This window comes from Copadichromis virginalis, linkage group LG19 (assembly GCF_057382275.1).
Source record: "Copadichromis virginalis isolate Kocher_CV1m ecotype Utaka linkage group LG19, C_Virginalis_male_GT1.1, whole genome shotgun sequence".
In the NCBI taxonomy this organism is placed as follows: Eukaryota; Metazoa; Chordata; class Actinopteri; order Cichliformes; family Cichlidae; genus Copadichromis; species Copadichromis virginalis.
The window spans coordinates 26,626,282-26,645,481 of record NC_140636.1 but is presented as its reverse complement, the minus strand read 5'-3'; the positions used below and the strand labels follow the sequence as shown (position 1 = coordinate 26,645,481).

The following is a 19,200-nucleotide window of genomic DNA, read 5'->3' as shown; positions in this document are numbered from 1 at the left end:
TGAGATACATGTTGGCGTTTGGAGGAGTGACTCAACTAAAAATTCCTCTTGGATGAGTCGAGGTATAACTGACCAGGTCAGATTGAAGCTGGTCTAATCAATATTTCTCATGTGAAAAGTTGTTCAGTGCTGTTAGTCTGATCCTTATTTGAAGAAAAAAAACAAAACAAATTATAGTTTTGTGGGGAAAAGTTTTCACAGGACACCCCATCATTCAATAGCTTTTATACCATCTTTTAGCAGCAAACCTGGCTCGGGGTCGTTCACGACCCAATTTCAGCTAAACTTTAGTTGTTGGACATATGGCCTCTTAACTCTAGAATACTTTGGTGTACAGAGTAGTTCAACAAGCCCAGATCATAGGCCTCCACCACCATGCTTGACAGTTTGTACTCTGCATTCTGGTAGAAGACTTTGGTATCCCTTTTCCAGACATTGTTCCAGAAGTCTTGTGGTTTCTTCAGATGCAGTTTTGCAAACCTAAGCTGTGTTGCCATGTTTCTCCTGGCAACCCTTTTAAACAAGTAAACTTTGTCTTACTGCCCAAATCATCACCCATTATTACCATGAACGTTAACATTTCCCATCATAGGCCTATTGATATTGATTTTTAAATTTATTTTTGTCAGTTTCTCTTGGGATGAATTTGTGGGAACATCTGCTTCTGGGAAGATTGCGGCAGAACCTGAATGCTCCAGACGAGCAAGCTGCTGAAACTTCTTGCCTAGCAGACTAAGTGAGCATTTTCCCTGAAGTTAAAATGAATTAAACAGTTGCTGGTTGTATAAAAGAGTGAATGCTTCAATTACAATAGACTTGAAATCCATAAAACAAGAGTCCTTTGACCTCAGGAAATCACATGATAGGGTGGGGCTAGGTTTCACAATGAGTTCATCTGAAACCTTGGCTGATGGTGACCTACACCCGTTTTCACACCTTGGCTCGTGTGATTAGGTAGAGGATCAATAGGGGGTCCATGTCCCTCTTGGGGGGGGGGGGACACTCCCATAGGGCTTAAATCTGGGACTCTTCACCATTTGACCATAGAACTGAAGAAGCTTCTCAGATGAGAAGTGAAATGTCTTCAAACAACTTAAAGAAGTCCAGATGCTTTTTTTTCTTTTCTTTCCAGGCTACTTAGACAATGTATTAGAAAGTTAATCTGCAACATCTCTATCCAGACTTAGTACCCCTGTAGCTGTAGTTGAGCCATTTCTGAGTTTGATGCCAAACAACTGATTTTTGTTTCTAATCAGAATCCCCCAAATCTCTTTAAAGCAGCATTTGAGTGAACAAGTAGATTTAGCATATCATGTAGCCTAACCAGTCTCTGGAGAAATATTTGTGGATTTTTAATTACTGTGTGCACCATAAATCTAATTGACAGTGTACTGGCATGGATGTGAAATCATAACGGCTCAGCCGGGATAATGAAATCAAAACTATCAGACTACCTTCTAAGGGCAAGTGGGAACCTTTTGTACAATTTAGCTGAAATGACGCTAAACATGGTTTTGTAATAAAGATTCTTTGCTTATGACAATTTATGAATAATTGCTAACAAAGGGGGGAAAAAAACCAAACAACTTCCTGTTTCATGCACTGGCTCACCAGCTTCATTCCTCTGGTAGAAAGGGCCGTGAGCTGCAGGTTCTGACTTGAACCCTGCGTCACTGTGTTGTACAGAGCTTTCGCTAAGAATGCAGCAGAGAATAGCTCAATGGAAATAACTAAAAAGAAGGCATTCTCTCTGTGGGAATCCACACAAAAGACTGCTTTGCATGCCTTTCTTCATGCTGATAAAATAATCACACACGGAAGGTGAATATGCTGGCAAGTATTTATGGAAAACTGTAAAACACCCTGAAGGCTAAAGGAAGTAAGTGATTACATTATGTACAATTTCACAATAGGTTACACACGTTGTTATAAATGGGGAAGGAAAAGGTCCATGAAGGTGTATTTACTTTGTATCAAAAGAGGAAGGTTATAGGATGAAGATGCCTCAGGAACATCTCCATTTGTCCTTGGCCGTCCCTTTCAAGTCTGAGAAAAAGTGACAGAAGGAACAATATCGCCATAACTTCAGTAAATTAGTGGTCATACATTCTTGAAAAAAAACCAACAATTGCACAATTTATTAGATATAGAAGATTTTTTTTTTTTAAAAAGTGTTAGTGCTACAAATCATCCTGTATGTATATTATGTCAGTGGAAGCACTCCATAATTACACTTGCATATCTTTTAAAGACAATAAAGAGATGTCTGTAGAAAAAAACAAACAACAAAACTAATGGGTGTCACAAAGAGGCAGTCGAGCTCGAGAGTAGGTAAAACATCAGTCTTATCAGACTGTAGCAAAGTGTATAACATTATTCAGCCTCCAAGGATCGGTTCTTCCATTCAAGGGCAGAACAAAATCTTTGGAATTGAAATCGGACCGATCTCTTCAACTGTCAGTCACTCTTAAGTTTGACTCACAGCATCAATTTCTCAGACAAATCTGAATCTTTCTGCAAGAAATAATTATGAAAATTTTAAAAAAATGAACATAATGAAAAAAAAAAACTCACAAAACCCACTCATTATAAAACATAAAAAAAACAACTCAATCACATCTTTGCAGCATATAAACACAAACTTATAGAGGCCCTGGAGTTTTCATAGCTGTGAAAGTGTTAGGGAGATCTAATAGCAGACTGTGCTCTGCTGCTTTCGTTGTTTTTTTCTTCTGTGCACGTTCTTTGATAACGGAGCTGCTGTTATAGAGTGCGAGGGCCGGGCTGGTGAGAGTAGCTATAGGGTGGTGCGCTCATACTGATCCGCTGTAGCTGTGATTTCTGTGTTCTGAATCTGAAGGCCTCGGTTTACATTCGAGTTGTTCAGTCTCTGGTGTTTGCGGCTCAGAAACTGGAGGGCGCTGCTTGAAGAAATCGGACACATATCGGACCTTTGGGAACAAACACAGTAACAATTATAGGCTATTACGTTGCTTAATAGAAGCGTTAGCATTGCTTACAGCTGACGCTACTGCTTTACACTGTAAATGAATAGTTCAGCAGTCGGTCTAAATTATACCTTTTAGATGTTGGGATTCAGCTTCATATTATACCACAGAGTAAAGTCACAAACACACAATTAACAGTTATAGCCTCAAAATGCCAATAGGTGTTCTTTGCAATAGCCAGGTGCTATTCCCAAGTACAGAGGCTCCTCCAAATGTAAGTCACATTTATGGCATGAACCATTGTCATTTGCAGCCCATCCCATATGGAAAAGAAATAGTAAAAACATATGATTTACTCATGAAAGTGGCCACTTTCTCATTACTTTCATATATTTTTTTAGTAAGTATACAAAACATACAAGTTTCATTATATAATTTTTCAAGGGATCTTATGTGTTTTCACTCTTGTATGCTTTTCATACAAGTTTCATACAAGACAGATAAAAACTTTATAAGATTTATATATATCTTTTCCATATGGGATTCTTACAGGGATGATCATGATGTTGTGCAAGCTAAGCTACTTGAACTTTTTCCAGGGTACATCTTTAATGGCTTTAAAAAAGTCATTAAAGATGGTTGCAGAAATTTAATTTTAGTTTGGATTTTTTTCCCCCTTGGTTCTACAATGTCTTAACAAGGTCAAGAGCTCTCGCCTCTCCCTGGCAATCACGATTAACTGCAAGTGGTTGTTCCTCTCTGCCATCATTAAAAGGCTCTGCTGCATTCAGCTGCATTCATTGGCCCAGGGGTAGACAACTCCAGGCCTCGAGTGTCCTGCAGGTTTTAGATGTGTCCTTGATCCAGCACAGCTGATTTAAATTGCTAAATTACCTCCTCAACATGTCTTAAAGTTCTCCAGAGGCCTGATAATGAACTAATCATTTGATTCAGGTGTGTTGATCCAGGGTGAGATCTAAAACCTGCAGGACACTGGCAATCGAGGCCTGGAGTTCGACACCCCTGGATTGGACTGATCAATACTCAGAACAGTGGGAAAGTCCAAGAAACTCAAGAAGTGGGTCCCACTACTTCTTTGCCAACCTGAAAGCTGGCAAAACTCACCAAAATCCCTCATTAGGTCTTTGTACTTGTCAATCTACACCATTTTACTTTAGGAAGAGGCTGCTCAGCCAGCCTTTGGATTCAGAAGTAATGATTCAAAAGTGGAAAAATATGTTTATCAACACTTTAAAAATAGAGGATTTCAGTTTTCACCTTATATAATCGTATAAATGTCCTCAGCTTTAATGATAAACATCAATAAACGTGACGCAGAAATGCACTCACTGTGAGCACAGCGATGAGAGCGCCCTGCAGCAGTCCCACCACGACGTCGCCCGGGTGGTGTTTGTAGTCAGAGACGCGCGTGTATCCCACATACAGAGAGAACGACACCAGGAAGAACTGGATGGTGGGTCGAACCAGTCTCGTCCATTTCCCCTGCATCCTGGCCTGGACATAGAGCTTTACACACAAAAGTACAGATTCGAATTCAGCTCGAAGGTTGCGCACATTAAAGAACCATTTTTTTTGTGGGAAAAAACAAAACAAGATTAAGGTTAAGATCGGAGCCATTTACCTATAGCAAATTTCCTGACTTCCCCCCCTTAAAAAATATTTATACACTTTTTTTAAATCTAAAATTTGTCCCACTTTATCCATCCAGCCCCCCCAAATGCAGAATGCTGATTCCTGTGGAGTTTGAGCAGCTCATAATTCACTCCTGAAAACCCCTAACAGGGATCAAACCATTAAATCTGTCACCTTCCGGCCATTGTGCCACGTGTGGTATAGCAACAATGGTGTTTTTTTTGGTCTGTGTCGACCACATTCTCCTGTTTGGCTTAGTCATGTGTGTTTTTTTGGTAAACAGCCATTTCAGAGCTGCAGAAAGTCTCACGCTATGAGGACACACTCACCGACAGGAAGATCATGCAGTACATCCCGAAGGACGAGTGTCCAGAGTAGAACGATAACCTAGGGAGCAAAATGGCAACATTAGTAATGGTTTTCAGTGAATATGAATGGGAACCAGCATTAAAACTAGGCCTACTTATCAGTTTGTTTACCATTTAATCTAAGGTAAACAATCTTAACAGTTTGGGCAATCTGCAGCCTACATTTTTGAATATTTTTATTTCTGGGTATTACGTCCAAACTAAACAAATAAACAGTCATCCAGGAAATGGAAACATGCACGTTGCAGTCTATTTAAACTTAACCTGATAATACTGATAGTATCCACTTCCTCATGTATACATTAGTGTGGACACTCCAACACTCCAGCAGAAACCAAAGAGATATTCGAGTTTTATATTTATATTGATTATATTATATTTCACTGACGAGATGAAATTAAACCTGTTATTGCTAATCTAAATAGTTTTTCAGCTATAAAACTGATAAGGTCAAACTTGGTAAATCAGTCCATGGAGAGAGCAGATCTTAAAGATTTTAAACTAAGCTGTCAGTAAGTTGGGGTTTTAAGAGAGAGGCTGCCTCAAACCAGGATACATCTTGGGATCTTATTCATGAGTGATGGGAAAATGGATTGAGGACTGAAGCGGCCTCAGCAGTAATAAAGAAATAATAAGCTAAGCCGAAAGGCAAAGCTTTCGATTTACCAGTCCATCTGCTTCCCAGCCAGAATGAAATCCCGGTTATGACTCAAAGAGTAATACAAGCTGCCAAAATGAGTTTCCTCTGTACAGTGGCTGGGCTCAGCCTTAGAAATAGGTTGAGGAGCTCACACATCCAAAGGGATGAAAATTCATGGCATTTTTCAAATCATCCATTTACTCCTAGCTCTTTGCACTGCACATAACAAATCTGATAGGTGTCGTAAAGTGTCCACCTGGATTCAGTCACATTGCGGTGGCTGCCGTTGCACTTGATCTCCAACATGTATCCATTACAGACCACTGGCTTGCAAACGTCTATGAAGTTTGGACGAGGACGGCCAATGGTGAACTTTGCCAAGTCAGTCAGCGACTGGCTGATAGCGGCTCCAAACAAGTAGGTGCCCACCACTTTGTAGAGAGCTGACAGGTATTGGTTGAATGGGGAATTGGAGCGCAGACGATTGGTGTGCACCAGGTAGGCCTCTCCTGTTGTGATCTGTGGAAGGAAGGGGCCAAGATTTATTATTTGGAAAATAAGATTCTTTGCAGATTGCCTGTAGAAAGACACAAGGTTAGTCTTATTTTTCAGTAACTAGGGGCTCAGCCAAATCAGACACATGGGCTTACAATGACTATGGAGCAGGTGATGGTGACTGCAGCCATCGTCCCATGAGAGATGGTGTCTCTCCTGTAGGGATAACGGATGCTCTGATCATCGCAGTAGATTCCTCTCTGGTAAGGCTTGAACATCAATGTGAGAATGGCTGAGGGTAGAGCCGCTGTAAAAGGGGGGGGGGGGGGGGGAAGGGGAGAGAGAGAATACACCTTGAGCTTTGTTTTAAAATTGCAGTATGATTTCTACTGCTCAAAACAGTATTAACTCAAATAATGCAGTGGAGATAGCACTGTTACTTGTTCATTGTATTCACAGTGATTATCTGTAGTCACGTGTGCTGAACTTAAACCACATTTAAGTATTTCCAGTAGTAATGACACATTTCCTGTTGGGTGCTGCGTGTGGAAAAAGGATAACTTTAAATGATTTCATTTTCCTGATATTGTATTGAGTTGAAGTGTGAAAACTGCTCCAGTGAAAATGTCCTTGCAATTGCAAGAAAGAACAGGAAGCATGAACAGCACACACTCATTTTTATACTGAAATAAATCCCCTATTGTCTGCTGTTGTTCTAAATCTGCACCAGAAATCCAGTCACTTTTCTCACCACAAGAGAAGTTTCTCATGTTATTATGATTTCCTGGTGACTTAAGGTCACACAAATGGTTTTCACATTGGCCAGATAAAAGAAAATAGGTGACATCAAAAAGCCATATCAAAAATAAAAAAAATGGAAACTGTGGCTGGTTTGGGGTGATGCATGTTGCTGTAGAGGGGTTTTCATCGAGCTTTTGCAAACCCTTGCAGAGACTGGAAAATTACTACTGTAGTCTTAAAGTGTGACTACACAGTGAAGGTGCAACTCAGGAAACAGCTAAAAACACACTGGCGGACTCATCTTTTGGCTTTGCGCACAAGCCGCGGCGCTACGTGGTAAATGAATTTGTCATCGGTGGCAACGGCTTCACCTCTACAAGTCGCGTTTACTCTGTAGAGGAACTGACTGTCACCATGGCAACACACGCGACATCACAGCCAACACCTTTGACACCAGGGCAGCGTTCACAATGTGAGGGGCCTGGGAACTGACGACCGGAGCGGGACACACACTTGCATACCTCAAGACATTCGCACGTGCTCATGCACACCAGCGACAGATATAAATGGGTTATTTCAAGCCATGCATACATGTATAAAAGCTATAAAGAGCTGCGAAGGACAAAAAGAAAACTGGTTTCAGCAGTTTCTGTCTGTGCAAACAAGACGAAGAGTGGGGCATCTGCAGGAGGACATAAAGCTGTCTCCTAAATCAGAGCAGGACAATAGTCCACTTTAAAGGCCTAATGTCAGAAACTTTCTACCCCACAACACTTAAATCGTTTTCCTGTTTTCAAGAGCTTCCTGCTGAATATAATAACAGCAAGAGATGGATAAATGTTGTTTGTTTGCTCAAAAACTATTGTATATTTATGGGTGTGGAGCTGCTCGCCACTGACAGATTGCTTCCTTCCTCTACTGTATGGGCCTGACAATTCACATAAGATTACATTAAAAGCACAGATAAACTTTGATGGAAATTATCTAGACTCCCTTCTGCAGATGTTTGTTGTAGTCTTATTCTTGTTTGGGAGGATGTGTGTCACATCCCGACTACCCCTGTCATACAGTTCTTGAATGTGGCTCCGTTTGTGATGATTTTTGTGCATCTTTTATACACATTTCCCCAAAGCATGACACATTTGGTACTTCCACAAACTTTAAGATCTTCATTATTTATAAGATTAAGATGCACTGATATATGGGCTAATACCAGCCTTGTTGATGGACATTGGTCTGTCTGCAGATAAGAAGGTATTAAGTGTTGTGTGATTACTTCAATTATATGTTCGCCAAATGTTCAAGAATTGTGTGATGAAGAGCTGAAAAATTAAAAAAAAAAAAAACAGGTAAGATGCTGTTGTTCTACTAGTAAATGCATAGTTTGAACAATGTTTGTTCAAACTGGGCTGTGCCTCTTTCAGGGAAAACTATGGTACAACCTTATGGTGCATCACTACTATTATACCATAAAGCTGCTGGACCCTGTTACATGGCACCACAACGTCATATCTGTAGCTGTAACTATATACTAAGGTTGCACAAAATGAGGTACAATTCAGTTTGATGAAAACGCAGACCACAGGGGGCATGTTCTGTTCAAGTAAATATGACTTAAAATATATAAATGAAAAGTACACCAAAGGAATTTAAAGAGCAAAAACATACAAGTCAAAGTGCCTTTTAACCTGCTTATAAACATATGGGTGAAGATAATTCGAGCATTTAAGTTATGCTTTTTGTGACAAATCTCGAACTCCGCTGCAGTTTAGTAACACAAAAAACGATTGCAGGTCACTGAAGTGACTCTTTTTGTAGGCCATCTTTTAACAACGTAACACTGAATTGCTCATGTCACCATGTACGTTTTGTTCTTCTGTCTATCTCTTTAAACACCTATTGGTCTGCCACGCCTCCTACTTTGTCACCATATAAGGGACACTTTAAGTCTCCCTGACCTAAATAGCCTAACGCCGGATTTGTCATTTGTTACAAGTCTGAACAAGCGCCACTAATAATATTTGATGACAAGCAGTTTCCTCATTAAGGAGAAATTATTTTCATGAAAGTTCTCCCTTCGCTCATATTCATTGTTCCTGTAGGTCAAGCATGCTTTCAGCTCCACTTTGAAGTCAAACCAAGCCACTGTTTATTCTGCAGAGCATAAGGATAACATTTAGATAAGAGACTATTTGTTTGACACAAATCTCCAGTGGCTTACGCATTGCCAGGGTGGAGATGTGTTGAGCAATGATCTTAAAAAACATACATGATAACCACTGGTCAGCTTGCTTAACAGATTTGGTGAGGAAACCCAAGTCAGACTTGCTCCGAGTTGCTGGGGGTGAAACTATTATCTGGACTGGCTCTGTTATTACAGAAGGCCTGACATGTTTTTGTAGGCTTGTGCTGGCAGGGCGGCCTCCCATGCTAGCGTCTAGGTCAAATTGATCCCAAATCAAATTTTTCATGCACCAAAACTACTTGCAAAAGTAAGGCATACCTAAAAGGGATTGTTTAAATACATTTTTATATTTCTTATTCTTCATTCTGTAAAAGGACATTTCTCGCTTCAAGAGCTTAACAACCTTTTGTTTTCTTTCTAGTTATTAATTACATGGTTACTTGTATGGTTTAGCAACCCACATTCTTATCACAAAACTTTAAACCTCAATAAAATAAGCACCAACATTGAGTGTGGTTGTCATCATAGATGGCTTCTCTTGCATTTGAGGTAGGAAATGCTACTCGTAAAATGTGGTTAGAAAAACAATCTCACTAGAAAAATAATCCAAACAGATGTGCTTTTAATGTCTTATTTAAACCGTCTTGCATAACTTGTTGAACCTTCTATAGAAGCGAATGCCTTCGGTAGGCGTTTCCTCTGGCTCCCTATTTAACTAGCACGGTGAAAAAGATGAATTGTCGTCCAGTACGCCTAGAAAACTCTTTCAATTCATCAGTATGTTTTGCTTGAACATACCTCAAGACAGCACCATGACGTCAGGACTCCAGCCTCTTGATTTACTTGTTGCTTCACCCAACCTCTCCCAAGCTTCAGACTATAGATTACCTCCCTGAATTTTTCCTTTAAAATGCCATCAAAGAGCTTGGAAATTCAAGTCATTGATGTTTCCTCAATGACTGCAATGACCAGCTCTAAGGAAGCAAAGTATGCCCACAAACCATGATGCTGCCTCCACCATGCTTCACAGCTGCAAGCCTGAAATGCCTTGCAACACATTTTTTTGTGTGTTTATCGACTCTTCCGATGATCTATATTAATTTGCAAATTAGTTTTCACTTGCATCATGTTTGCTACATCCTGCATTTGTTTTGCAATTTATTTCTAAAAATAAATAAATAAATAAAAGCATTTCGCAATTTTTTGTTGTTTTTTTTTGTGGGGGAAAGGGGGTGGGGGGCAAACTCATGTAGAAGTCTCAAAAACCCATGTATCAAATATGATACTCTTGGATTTAAATGGTTAAAGGAATGACAATAATGTTTGTGGTGTCTTTAAATTAACGTAATTATTTTCAACAATTTTCTTAGAGTAGACATGTGAAAAAGGCTTCTGCTTATTAGTGTTTTGTGTTTACTCCTGGGTTCTTTTTCACCTCTTTGTGTGCAATTTTGAGATCTTTTCAGGACTCCAAGAGAGCCTCCCTTTCAAGGCAACGTCTCATTATAGACTGATTTACACTTGGGCCTTATACACCGCTTCTTCTAACGTCCAATAAAAAAATGACACCGGTCTTAAGCAGAGTTTCAGTAACTGGTTCCAATCTCATTTCTTTAATTTACCCCCCCTTTCTTGGTACTTGGAAGAGAAATCATTAGTAAAGAGGTTTATACACTTTATGTACTTCCAGTAATCAACAGTATTACCTACTCTGTTCTTACATGCACAGCAAATCTTGAGATCCTGAGTCTTAATTTTATAGCTTAGCTGTATTTGAGGACAAAAATATCTGACTCAGTTCCAATATACATAAAAGGGAGTTATTCCTCCCTACAGTTGCAAAGTGCTTGCTCATAGGAGACTGTCTGACTATTAGGGTTCTCAAGCAAATACCTTACAAATTATATGGTGCTTTCAGATGTTAGTCAAACTTGTTCCCAGTGGGAGTTGGCCTCTGTCAAGATTGTTGTTTGTCACTCCTGTTCATAACTTATGAAGAGAATTTCATTGGCATAGTCAAGTGGAGAAGATGCTCCACTTTGGTGGCTCCTGGATCAACTCTCTGGTTTTTGTGCATGATGGTTGGCTCCTTCAGGCAGTGACCTCCAACGTGCACTGGGGCGGTCGTCGTCAATTCTAGCAGTTAATTTAATAGATGCAGGTTTTAGCTCCTTCTACTTACTTACTACTTTATATAATCAAACATCTCCCATTTCAAAAAAGTTAGCTTTTATGTACAGTTTTGTTGCACTTTGGCAACATATATTTAACAATAAAGTTGCGCTGTCCGAAACATTTTATGCTTTTTTGGTTTTTTCTTCAACTTTTCCCCTCCATTCATCTCCATGTTACCCATTTCCCTCCTTATTTTAATGTTTAAACTCAAGTAAACTCAAGGTTTTGTTTTTGTTTTCTTTTAATGTGAAAGTAAAACTAAACTGCAAACAAAGCATTTTACTCATAAAATGTACCCAGTTTTGAATGTAAGATCATAAAACGTTGCTATTTTTTGGATCTCTTCTCCCTCCTTTTTTATTTTAAACTAAAGGAAACCATCTGAGTATAGCAGTAAAATGTTATTTGGTCAACTGAAAGTTTGTATCATCCTACTCCGAAATTTTACATGTAGCTGTCGAGTTTTATGTTGTCCATAAACCTTTACAGCTGCAAACACTGTAATAACTGTTCAAATCTCTTTGCTAAAAGAGGTACACACACACACACACACACACACACTCCCAAGTTTCTGATAACTTTTGCCTTTAGTTTTAAAAAAAAAAAAAACAAAAAACAAAAAAAAAAAAAAAAAAAAAAACACACAGGAGATTCAAAAAAAGGAAGGAGAGACAGTATTGTTTTAGGCTTTCATAATCCCTTCTGGCGAGCATGCACCCCGATTCCACTTTGAGAAAATAAACATAATGGAATTTGGGATCAGACACAAGTACAACTTCCCCTTGACCTCTGACCCAGCAGGAAGGGGAAAATGTTCCTGTTATTCAGCATTCAAGATAAGTGATGGAAGTCCATACTGTGGCTCATCTTGAGAACTGAACTACTGAGACATTTGCTGGGAACAGAACCACAAACGGCTAACAACTAACAGCAACGTATGTGAACATGTATCTGCACATCTCAGCAGATGACTGAGATCTGTGAGCCTGCTGAGTAACTTCATGGTTTGTCAGCTAACAGGGGTTGTGTGGAGGTGATCTTAAAAGCAATATTTAACTTGTTAACTTTTGTTTATATTGGCAAGTTTTTCAAATTCTCATTGCTGTTACTTTTCTCTACGATACATTCCCAAGAAGTCAGCACAGCAAGAGAACAGTGTGAAATCAGCAGTCCAATGCTGTAACATTTTCATGTTTTTATCCAGTCTGTCTGCAATAGTCAGCATTATTCAGTTTTTTTTCCTTCATAAACCCGGAAAACTGGAATTGCAGAGAAAGTGGATCACTTCCTGTGAGGCTGGGGATTTTCCTGGGAAAGTCCTAGACAACACTGGCTGATAAAAGCTTTATTTTGTAAAAGAAGAAGAAAATAGCAAACTGTCTGTTTTGAGTTTTAGAGCTGATAAAATTTTGCTTTTGTTAGCTTTAGACGGGGTCAGGCTAGACAGTTTCCCCTCATTTCCAGTCTTTGTGCTAAATTAAATCGACTCCAGACTTACTGTCTGCCATGTGACGGATGTATGATACATATTGGCCAAATTCTGATATTGGTCAATATGGCTGATTGTTGCAAATTAAACATTAATCAATGTCAGTGGACATCATTTATCAGTTTTTGGCTGGCTGAATGTTTGAAAAAAGTTTTTCCTGTGCTCAGTCACATTTAGATATTTCAGATATTCTTCAAAGACACAAAAAATATGTACTAGAAGCCAACTGATTTATCAGCAGACCAATATTATCGTCTGCTTTAAGCCATTTTTAACAGCCAATAAATGAAAATGTATTGTAAACATGCAGAAGAGGCATATGAAACACCCTTCAAGATTGCTTAGTTTGTCCACCAGAGGGTGCTCTGCAGCTCCCTGCCGGCCAAAGACCAACAGCAACAGGGTACACAAGTAAATAAATAACCAGGCATAACAATTGCCATGTTATATCTGTTTGCACCTGAAAGACAAAAAAAAGAAATATATTATCTATCTATCTATCTATCTATCTATCTATGGCTATATCAGAATATTATATTTTTAAAATAACCAAATATTGGTGTCTTAAAAAAAAAAAAAAAAAATCAGTCAGGCTCTTGTGTGTGTACCAAATACCAATATTTGAACATATCGATATCAGCCCACAATTTCACAATCGGTGCATTTCTACAAAAGCGGGATTAATCTTCTGATGGAATTCCCAGGAACAGCACATACTGAAAGCCTGTAATATATCACTTCATAGGGTTATTTCAAGTGCAATAATGTTGGATCATGTTTTAGTGGCTTTTTTAGCGTTTTGTTTATAAAAAAAAAAAAAAAAAAAAAAAAAAAAAAAATCACCTCTTTTCTTGCTTAAACTTGTCTGTAAAAAGAAGAGTACAGAGCATGAATTAGGCCATTAGATTTTGTTGCCCATAGGTCAAACCTTCATAAGAATCTGGTAATTTTGTCCATTGGTTGTTCTTACCATGCGTTTGATTTACATTACACTTTTTAGTTTAGTTTGCATCATATCCAAGCCAATAGTTTATTGGTTCACATTCGTAAACCTCTCATCTTACAGATCTGTGGCTTTGACCTTTTAATAGAATGCTTACACACACACACACACACACACACACACACACACACCTTCCTTTATGAAACGACCACGGAGGACAATGTAACTACGCACACACAGCCTGTACTATGTATGCCAACACAACAATCATATCTCGCTTCCATTTTCACGCAGGAATGTCAGAGAGCAGAGGTCAGCACTTCCCACTTGACTCTGACATGCATTTGGCAGAAGCAGATACAGTGTGTGTGTGTGTGTGTGTGTGTGTGTGTGTGTGTGTGTGTGTGTGTGTGTGTGTTGTACACAACATGGTCATATCTTTGTGGGGACCAAAAATTGGAAGTTTACTATATTTGTGGGGACAAAATCCACGTCCCCGTGAGTTTGAAGGCACGTTGAGACTCAAAATGTGGTTTTAGTGTCAGGGTTAGGCATTCATTTTTGATGGTTAGGGTAAGCGGCTAGGGAAAGCATTATGTCAATTAGATGTCCCCACAAGGATATGAAAACAACTGTGTGTGTGTCCCATACATGTCAACAAATTGTCAAAAATGGCATATAAATAACAGCTCTCGAGCCAAACAGCTGTTGTCAGTCACTGGCTGTCATTTCCGCAATACTGCAGCTCTTCTATGCTTCGGACCCTAGAAACAAAAAGCATGTATAGTTTCTGTTCCTTATAGCTTATTAAACACAGAATGTAAGTCTGTGTTAAAGGTATCACATGAGCACTTTCAGTTTCATCTGATACATTTAGGTATGAAACCATAAGTCATCGATATAAAAACTAAAAAAATCTGCCCTGCCTTTGCGTTGCTTGAAGTCTTATGTGGTAGGGAACTGAATAAGTTTGGGTTTCCAATGGTTTTTGAAAGAAAAGAAAAATACACCCTCTGTCAAATGTAAAGTTTTACATACTTGGACATTACGAAAAGAATAATTTAAAAATTGGGTAAAACAAAACAAAACAAACAAACACGAGACAACAGTATATGACTTATATTAGGTGATTACATATTGAACAAAAGCTGAGCTAAAATGCAGAAGCAAAGTTTGAAAAGTGAAGTACACCCCACGTAACTTGTAAAACCACCTTTAGTCATAGTAATGTGAAGTAATCATTTTCTGTATGAATTTTGGTACACTTTTTATTACCACGCTGTTTCTGTTCTTTGAGGTTTTCGAGCAGTCTGTGCATCACTATTTTAAGGTTCCCCACAGTATTTCAGTCTTGTTAAGGTCTGGTCTTTGAAAAAGGAAAAGACTCAAGGTGTTGCAATGGCTCAGTCACTCTGTTGTAGCTTTGCTGCTGTGCCTGGGTCCTGTTGAATGATCCAGTTTGGGCAAGCCTTTAGTTATCAGATAGATGGCCTCACTCTAGAGTTTCTATAGTGATAGATGGCTCTAGAGTACTTTGCTATGCAGAGGGGTTTATGGTGGACCCAATGACTGAAGGTGCCCAGGTCCTTTTGCTGCAAAACAAACCCAAATAATCACATTTCCATCACCATGTTTGACAGTTTGTATGCTGTCCAGTGTTCTTGGACAAGACTTTGGTTTGCAAAGTTCAGATGCAACTCTGCAAGCGTGACCATGTTGTTTTTTTTGTTTTGCTTCTTTCAAGCATAGAAAAGGTTTCCTTCTGGCAACTCTTCAAAATAAACAATACTCGTTCAGTCTTGTTCTAATTGTACTGTCCTGGATTTTATCATTTGCCTTGCTAACTGTAGTCTGTAGAGTCTGAGATGGGATTTTTGCCCTCTCTGATCATAGCATGGTCTGGCATTGGGGTGACTTTGCAGGGATGCTGACTCCTGGGAATACTGGGAACCATCTGCAGTGTTTTCCACTTGTGGATTTTCTTTTCACACTATAGCATAATGGGCTTTAAATTCCACTGCCAATTCATGGGCAGCAATAACTACTTTTTTAAATGAACTGCTTTCATCAGCTTCTTGATGCTAAAAGAACCTCTCAGCTGCTGAATGATATGGAGGATATCAGTATGACTCAGCAGATGGGTGGGGGCATTGTTGTTGTTGTAGTAGTAAGAGTCCACCCCCAGCAGGACAGAAGTGTTTGATGATGGGGTAAAGGTGATCACTCTGAACAACTTTGTATTGATTTGAAATGACTTTTCCCTCTAAAAAGGGACAACTAGATGGACCCAGATCATGCTAGCAAAATTCCTCCTCAGCATAACAAAGCAGATCCCCTCACTGTAGGGGGTCAAAAGCTTAGGTTTTCCCCCTTTATTTGCAAATTGACTGGATGTGTATTGATGCATTCAAGCTTCTGAAACAGATTCAGTCTGAAATCAGCGAATGAGTTTTGATATTCTTTTGGTTTTAGAGAGGGGGGAAAAGTGATTAGAACCACCGAAGCAACGTGTAGATAGCTAAAAGCTGCATGGTCAGCAACAGCTGGGATAGCTCTTGCTGACGGGCAGCTGGAAAGGCTACAACTCAAGATCCTCTTCATGTACAAACAGTGTTTTAAGTGAGACAACATTACAACAGTTTCACTGATAAAAGCAATGAGTTCAGGCATTTCCTTCAGATGGATTAGTTTAACTTTGTAGTAAACCGCCAAAACAAAATGTCAGCGAATGGAGGAATGTGGATCCGTTAAGATATGTATGTACAGAAGGTTTAATAGAGTGCACGTTCAGTTTTTTCCCCATTGTATTCTGTCAAATACTGTTAAAATGGTGGATGTTCAGTATTCAGTTCAGCATTTTACGCCCCTATCAGTTAATTTGGACATGTACGCTATTACACATATGCACACACTTCAAAACCCTCTATAGTCAAGCTAATTAAGAGGATGAAACCTTATTACAGTAGTTTACACTTGCAGTCACTCGCAGATTACGTAATTTTAAAAACATTTCTGTTCCAGTCAGTACAGGGAGGATGAACTTTTTGGTGAAAAAAAGTGAACTTTTTGGTGAAAATGCACAAGACAATATCTGACACACACCAATACCTCAACCTAGCTTTAAAGCACAGTGGAGGCAGCATCATGTTTTAAGGCTGTTTTGAATATTGCATAAACACCATTTACAGGTTTCTGTCAATGCAGCAACAAAATGGTTAAAAAGAAATACATGAATGAATGGGGAACACCAAGTCTGAATGCTGACCTTTACTAAAATGTTGAGGCTTGATTTGAAGGAAGACGTTTTCTCAATAAATCATAGGAATGTTGAACACTGTTTATTTTTTCAGGAGAGTAGTGGGAAGAGAAAAAAAAAATCTTCCTCTTCACTGTGAGAGCCTCACAAGCACCTATGAGGAAATATCTAATTGAGGTTGTTTCTAATAAATTCGTATTTAAAGGTTTACTTATATTCTGCAGGCTGGACTGTGGTGGGGGATTATTCATTTTGTGTTCAATAAATAAATGAGAAGTACAGTCTTTGTGTGTTATTAGTTTAGTCACCACATTTTATATGCATTTAGTCCTGAACCGACTGCAGATTTATAACCATGTTTTCATGTGAATTCATAATCACTTTCACAGTCCTGACTAATCATCCTTATACCATGATTAGTCAGCAGGAGAAAAGGGAAAATGATAAAAACCTTGGTCAGCATTAATCATAATAATTATGACCTGAGAAAGGCTTCATCTGGGATTTCACAACAGAATGATTCAATGTTTTAAAAGTTCATTCTACATGTTTATAAGATCTTCAGCCAAAGAGAAAAAGACTATGGCGAAATATTGAAATAAGATCCACCAGCTCACCCCACCAGGTTTTTTTTTAAATTTATTTTTTTACAAGGAACTTCTTTAAGGCACGCGCACGAACACGCACACACAGGATGCAGAATGGTTATTATCATTGTTATCATTCCTCCCTTTCAGCCACCAGATGGGTCCACAATTGGATGTATACATTGAAAAAGCACACGCACACGCACACACACTTGCTCCCTCATATTTCACTCCAGAAAAATCTACCATGAGAATTCAACATCAGTGTCCAGATTTCTTCTTCCACCATGTGGTACAAACTGTCAGGGTGACAAAAATGTGAGAGGTGTGACACCAACAGCTGGAAGATACCAGCTTCATTAATGGATTTGTGCCCTTGTGGTAGATCACAGCAAGTCGCAACAAGCCATTTTGGTTCTAGTCTTTCAAGACTGACATATTCAGTCTCTGGAGCCCACCCTCTTCACATACACACACGAAGACGCAAAAATAAACACACCTTTCAGCAGTTCCCATGACAGGATTTTAACTGTCAGAGAGAGATATTCAGTGACACTGATCTTCGCTTTTCCTCTTAACCTTAAGTTTTTGGTTTTTTTGTTTTTTTTAAAAAAGGAGGAACAACCCTGCACTTCTTGGCAGTATGAATGCAATCAAGGGGAGGTAGAGATGCACGCACGCATACACTGACGTGCACAAAGTGTCGCCAACTGGCTGACAGTGATATGAGATAGCGCGTGTCCTATTTTAACCCCGATCATTTCAGTGAAGAAATCGGTGCAGTGACACCCAGAGATAAACAGAAGTCCAGGCAGCTTTCACACTCAGTCCTGGGAAAGATTATTGGCTTGTTCGAACAAGGTAGAGACCGATACCGACTCGCACAGTTTAACAGTATTGCATACTTTAAAACCACTGCCAGTCATGGTCCTGATGTTTTTCCCGAATCCGTGAGTAAAATCTTAAAGGGGCGTTAAAAGTTTCTGTAATCTTGCAGCGACCCATGAAGCAACATGTTGGTAATCTACCAGAGATATATAAATCAGACCTGTGCGTACGGTTGTGCAATCCCCTGTGCGTCACTTTGAAGGCCATTCAACTTTTAATGTGGACTTACTATGCTGTTGTTCCGTCCATACAAAAATCACCAGTGAACATTAAACCACAGCCAATAACCTACGTCCAGAAACTAATCACGTTTTCAGCCATATTGTCAGGAGGAGGAGGGCAGAACGGGGGTTTTCACTTACCAGCAAAGACGCACAGAATATCCACCGCAACCAGAATCAGTTTCTTCCCATGTTCTGCCATGCTTCTTCAGACGGCTCGCCACTTTTATAAATAATAAATAAAAACCGCGTTTGGGGAAAAAAACAAAAAGCAGGCAGGAAGGTTGTAAACTGAACACCTGGAGAAACTGTGGACAAAGTACTAACAGGAAAGAATAACCTGCTCGCTCTTCCGCCTCCAGTGATCCTTACCTGCCCGCCTCCCTTTATGCCTGTCTATCTGTCCGTCTGTCTTTCTATACACTTCGCTGTTGGCAGGTAAGTCGCAAAGGAAGCACGTTTTGGTTTAGCCTGCCTTTTTTACGCACGGGGGGCGCGTCTGTCTTTACAGAAAAAAAGAGAAAGCTAACAGATAATTGATCGTCCCAAAACGCTTGATGTTGGAAAAAAAGGGAAATTCCCCGACTTTCTCTCTGCTTAGTTTGCAGGGT

At 39.4% G+C, this 19,200-nt stretch overlaps 1 protein-coding gene across 2 annotated transcripts; it reads right to left on the bottom strand.

Moving 5' to 3' along the window:
• Window positions 1–1,826: 1,826 nt before the first annotated feature.
• On the bottom strand, window positions 1,827–19,053 carry plpp2a (phospholipid phosphatase 2a). Of its 2 annotated transcripts, XM_085441617.1 has the most exons (7): window positions 18,962–19,043; window positions 18,731–18,812; window positions 6,260–6,411; window positions 5,866–6,128; window positions 4,931–4,988; window positions 4,299–4,475; window positions 1,827–2,951 (listed from the first exon to the last, which is right to left on the bottom strand). In XM_085441617.1, exons 2-7 carry the CDS (start codon window positions 18,789–18,791, stop codon window positions 2,814–2,816), a joined length of 849 nt encoding a protein of 282 aa, XP_085297743.1. In that variant the 5' UTR covers window positions 18,792–18,812; window positions 18,962–19,043; the 3' UTR covers window positions 1,827–2,813. The 2 variants fall into 2 exon arrangements, with proteins under 2 accessions (XP_085297743.1, XP_085297741.1); XM_085441615.1 differs by having other exon boundaries at window positions 18,731–19,053.
• Between the last annotated feature and the right edge of the window lie 147 nt (window positions 19,054–19,200).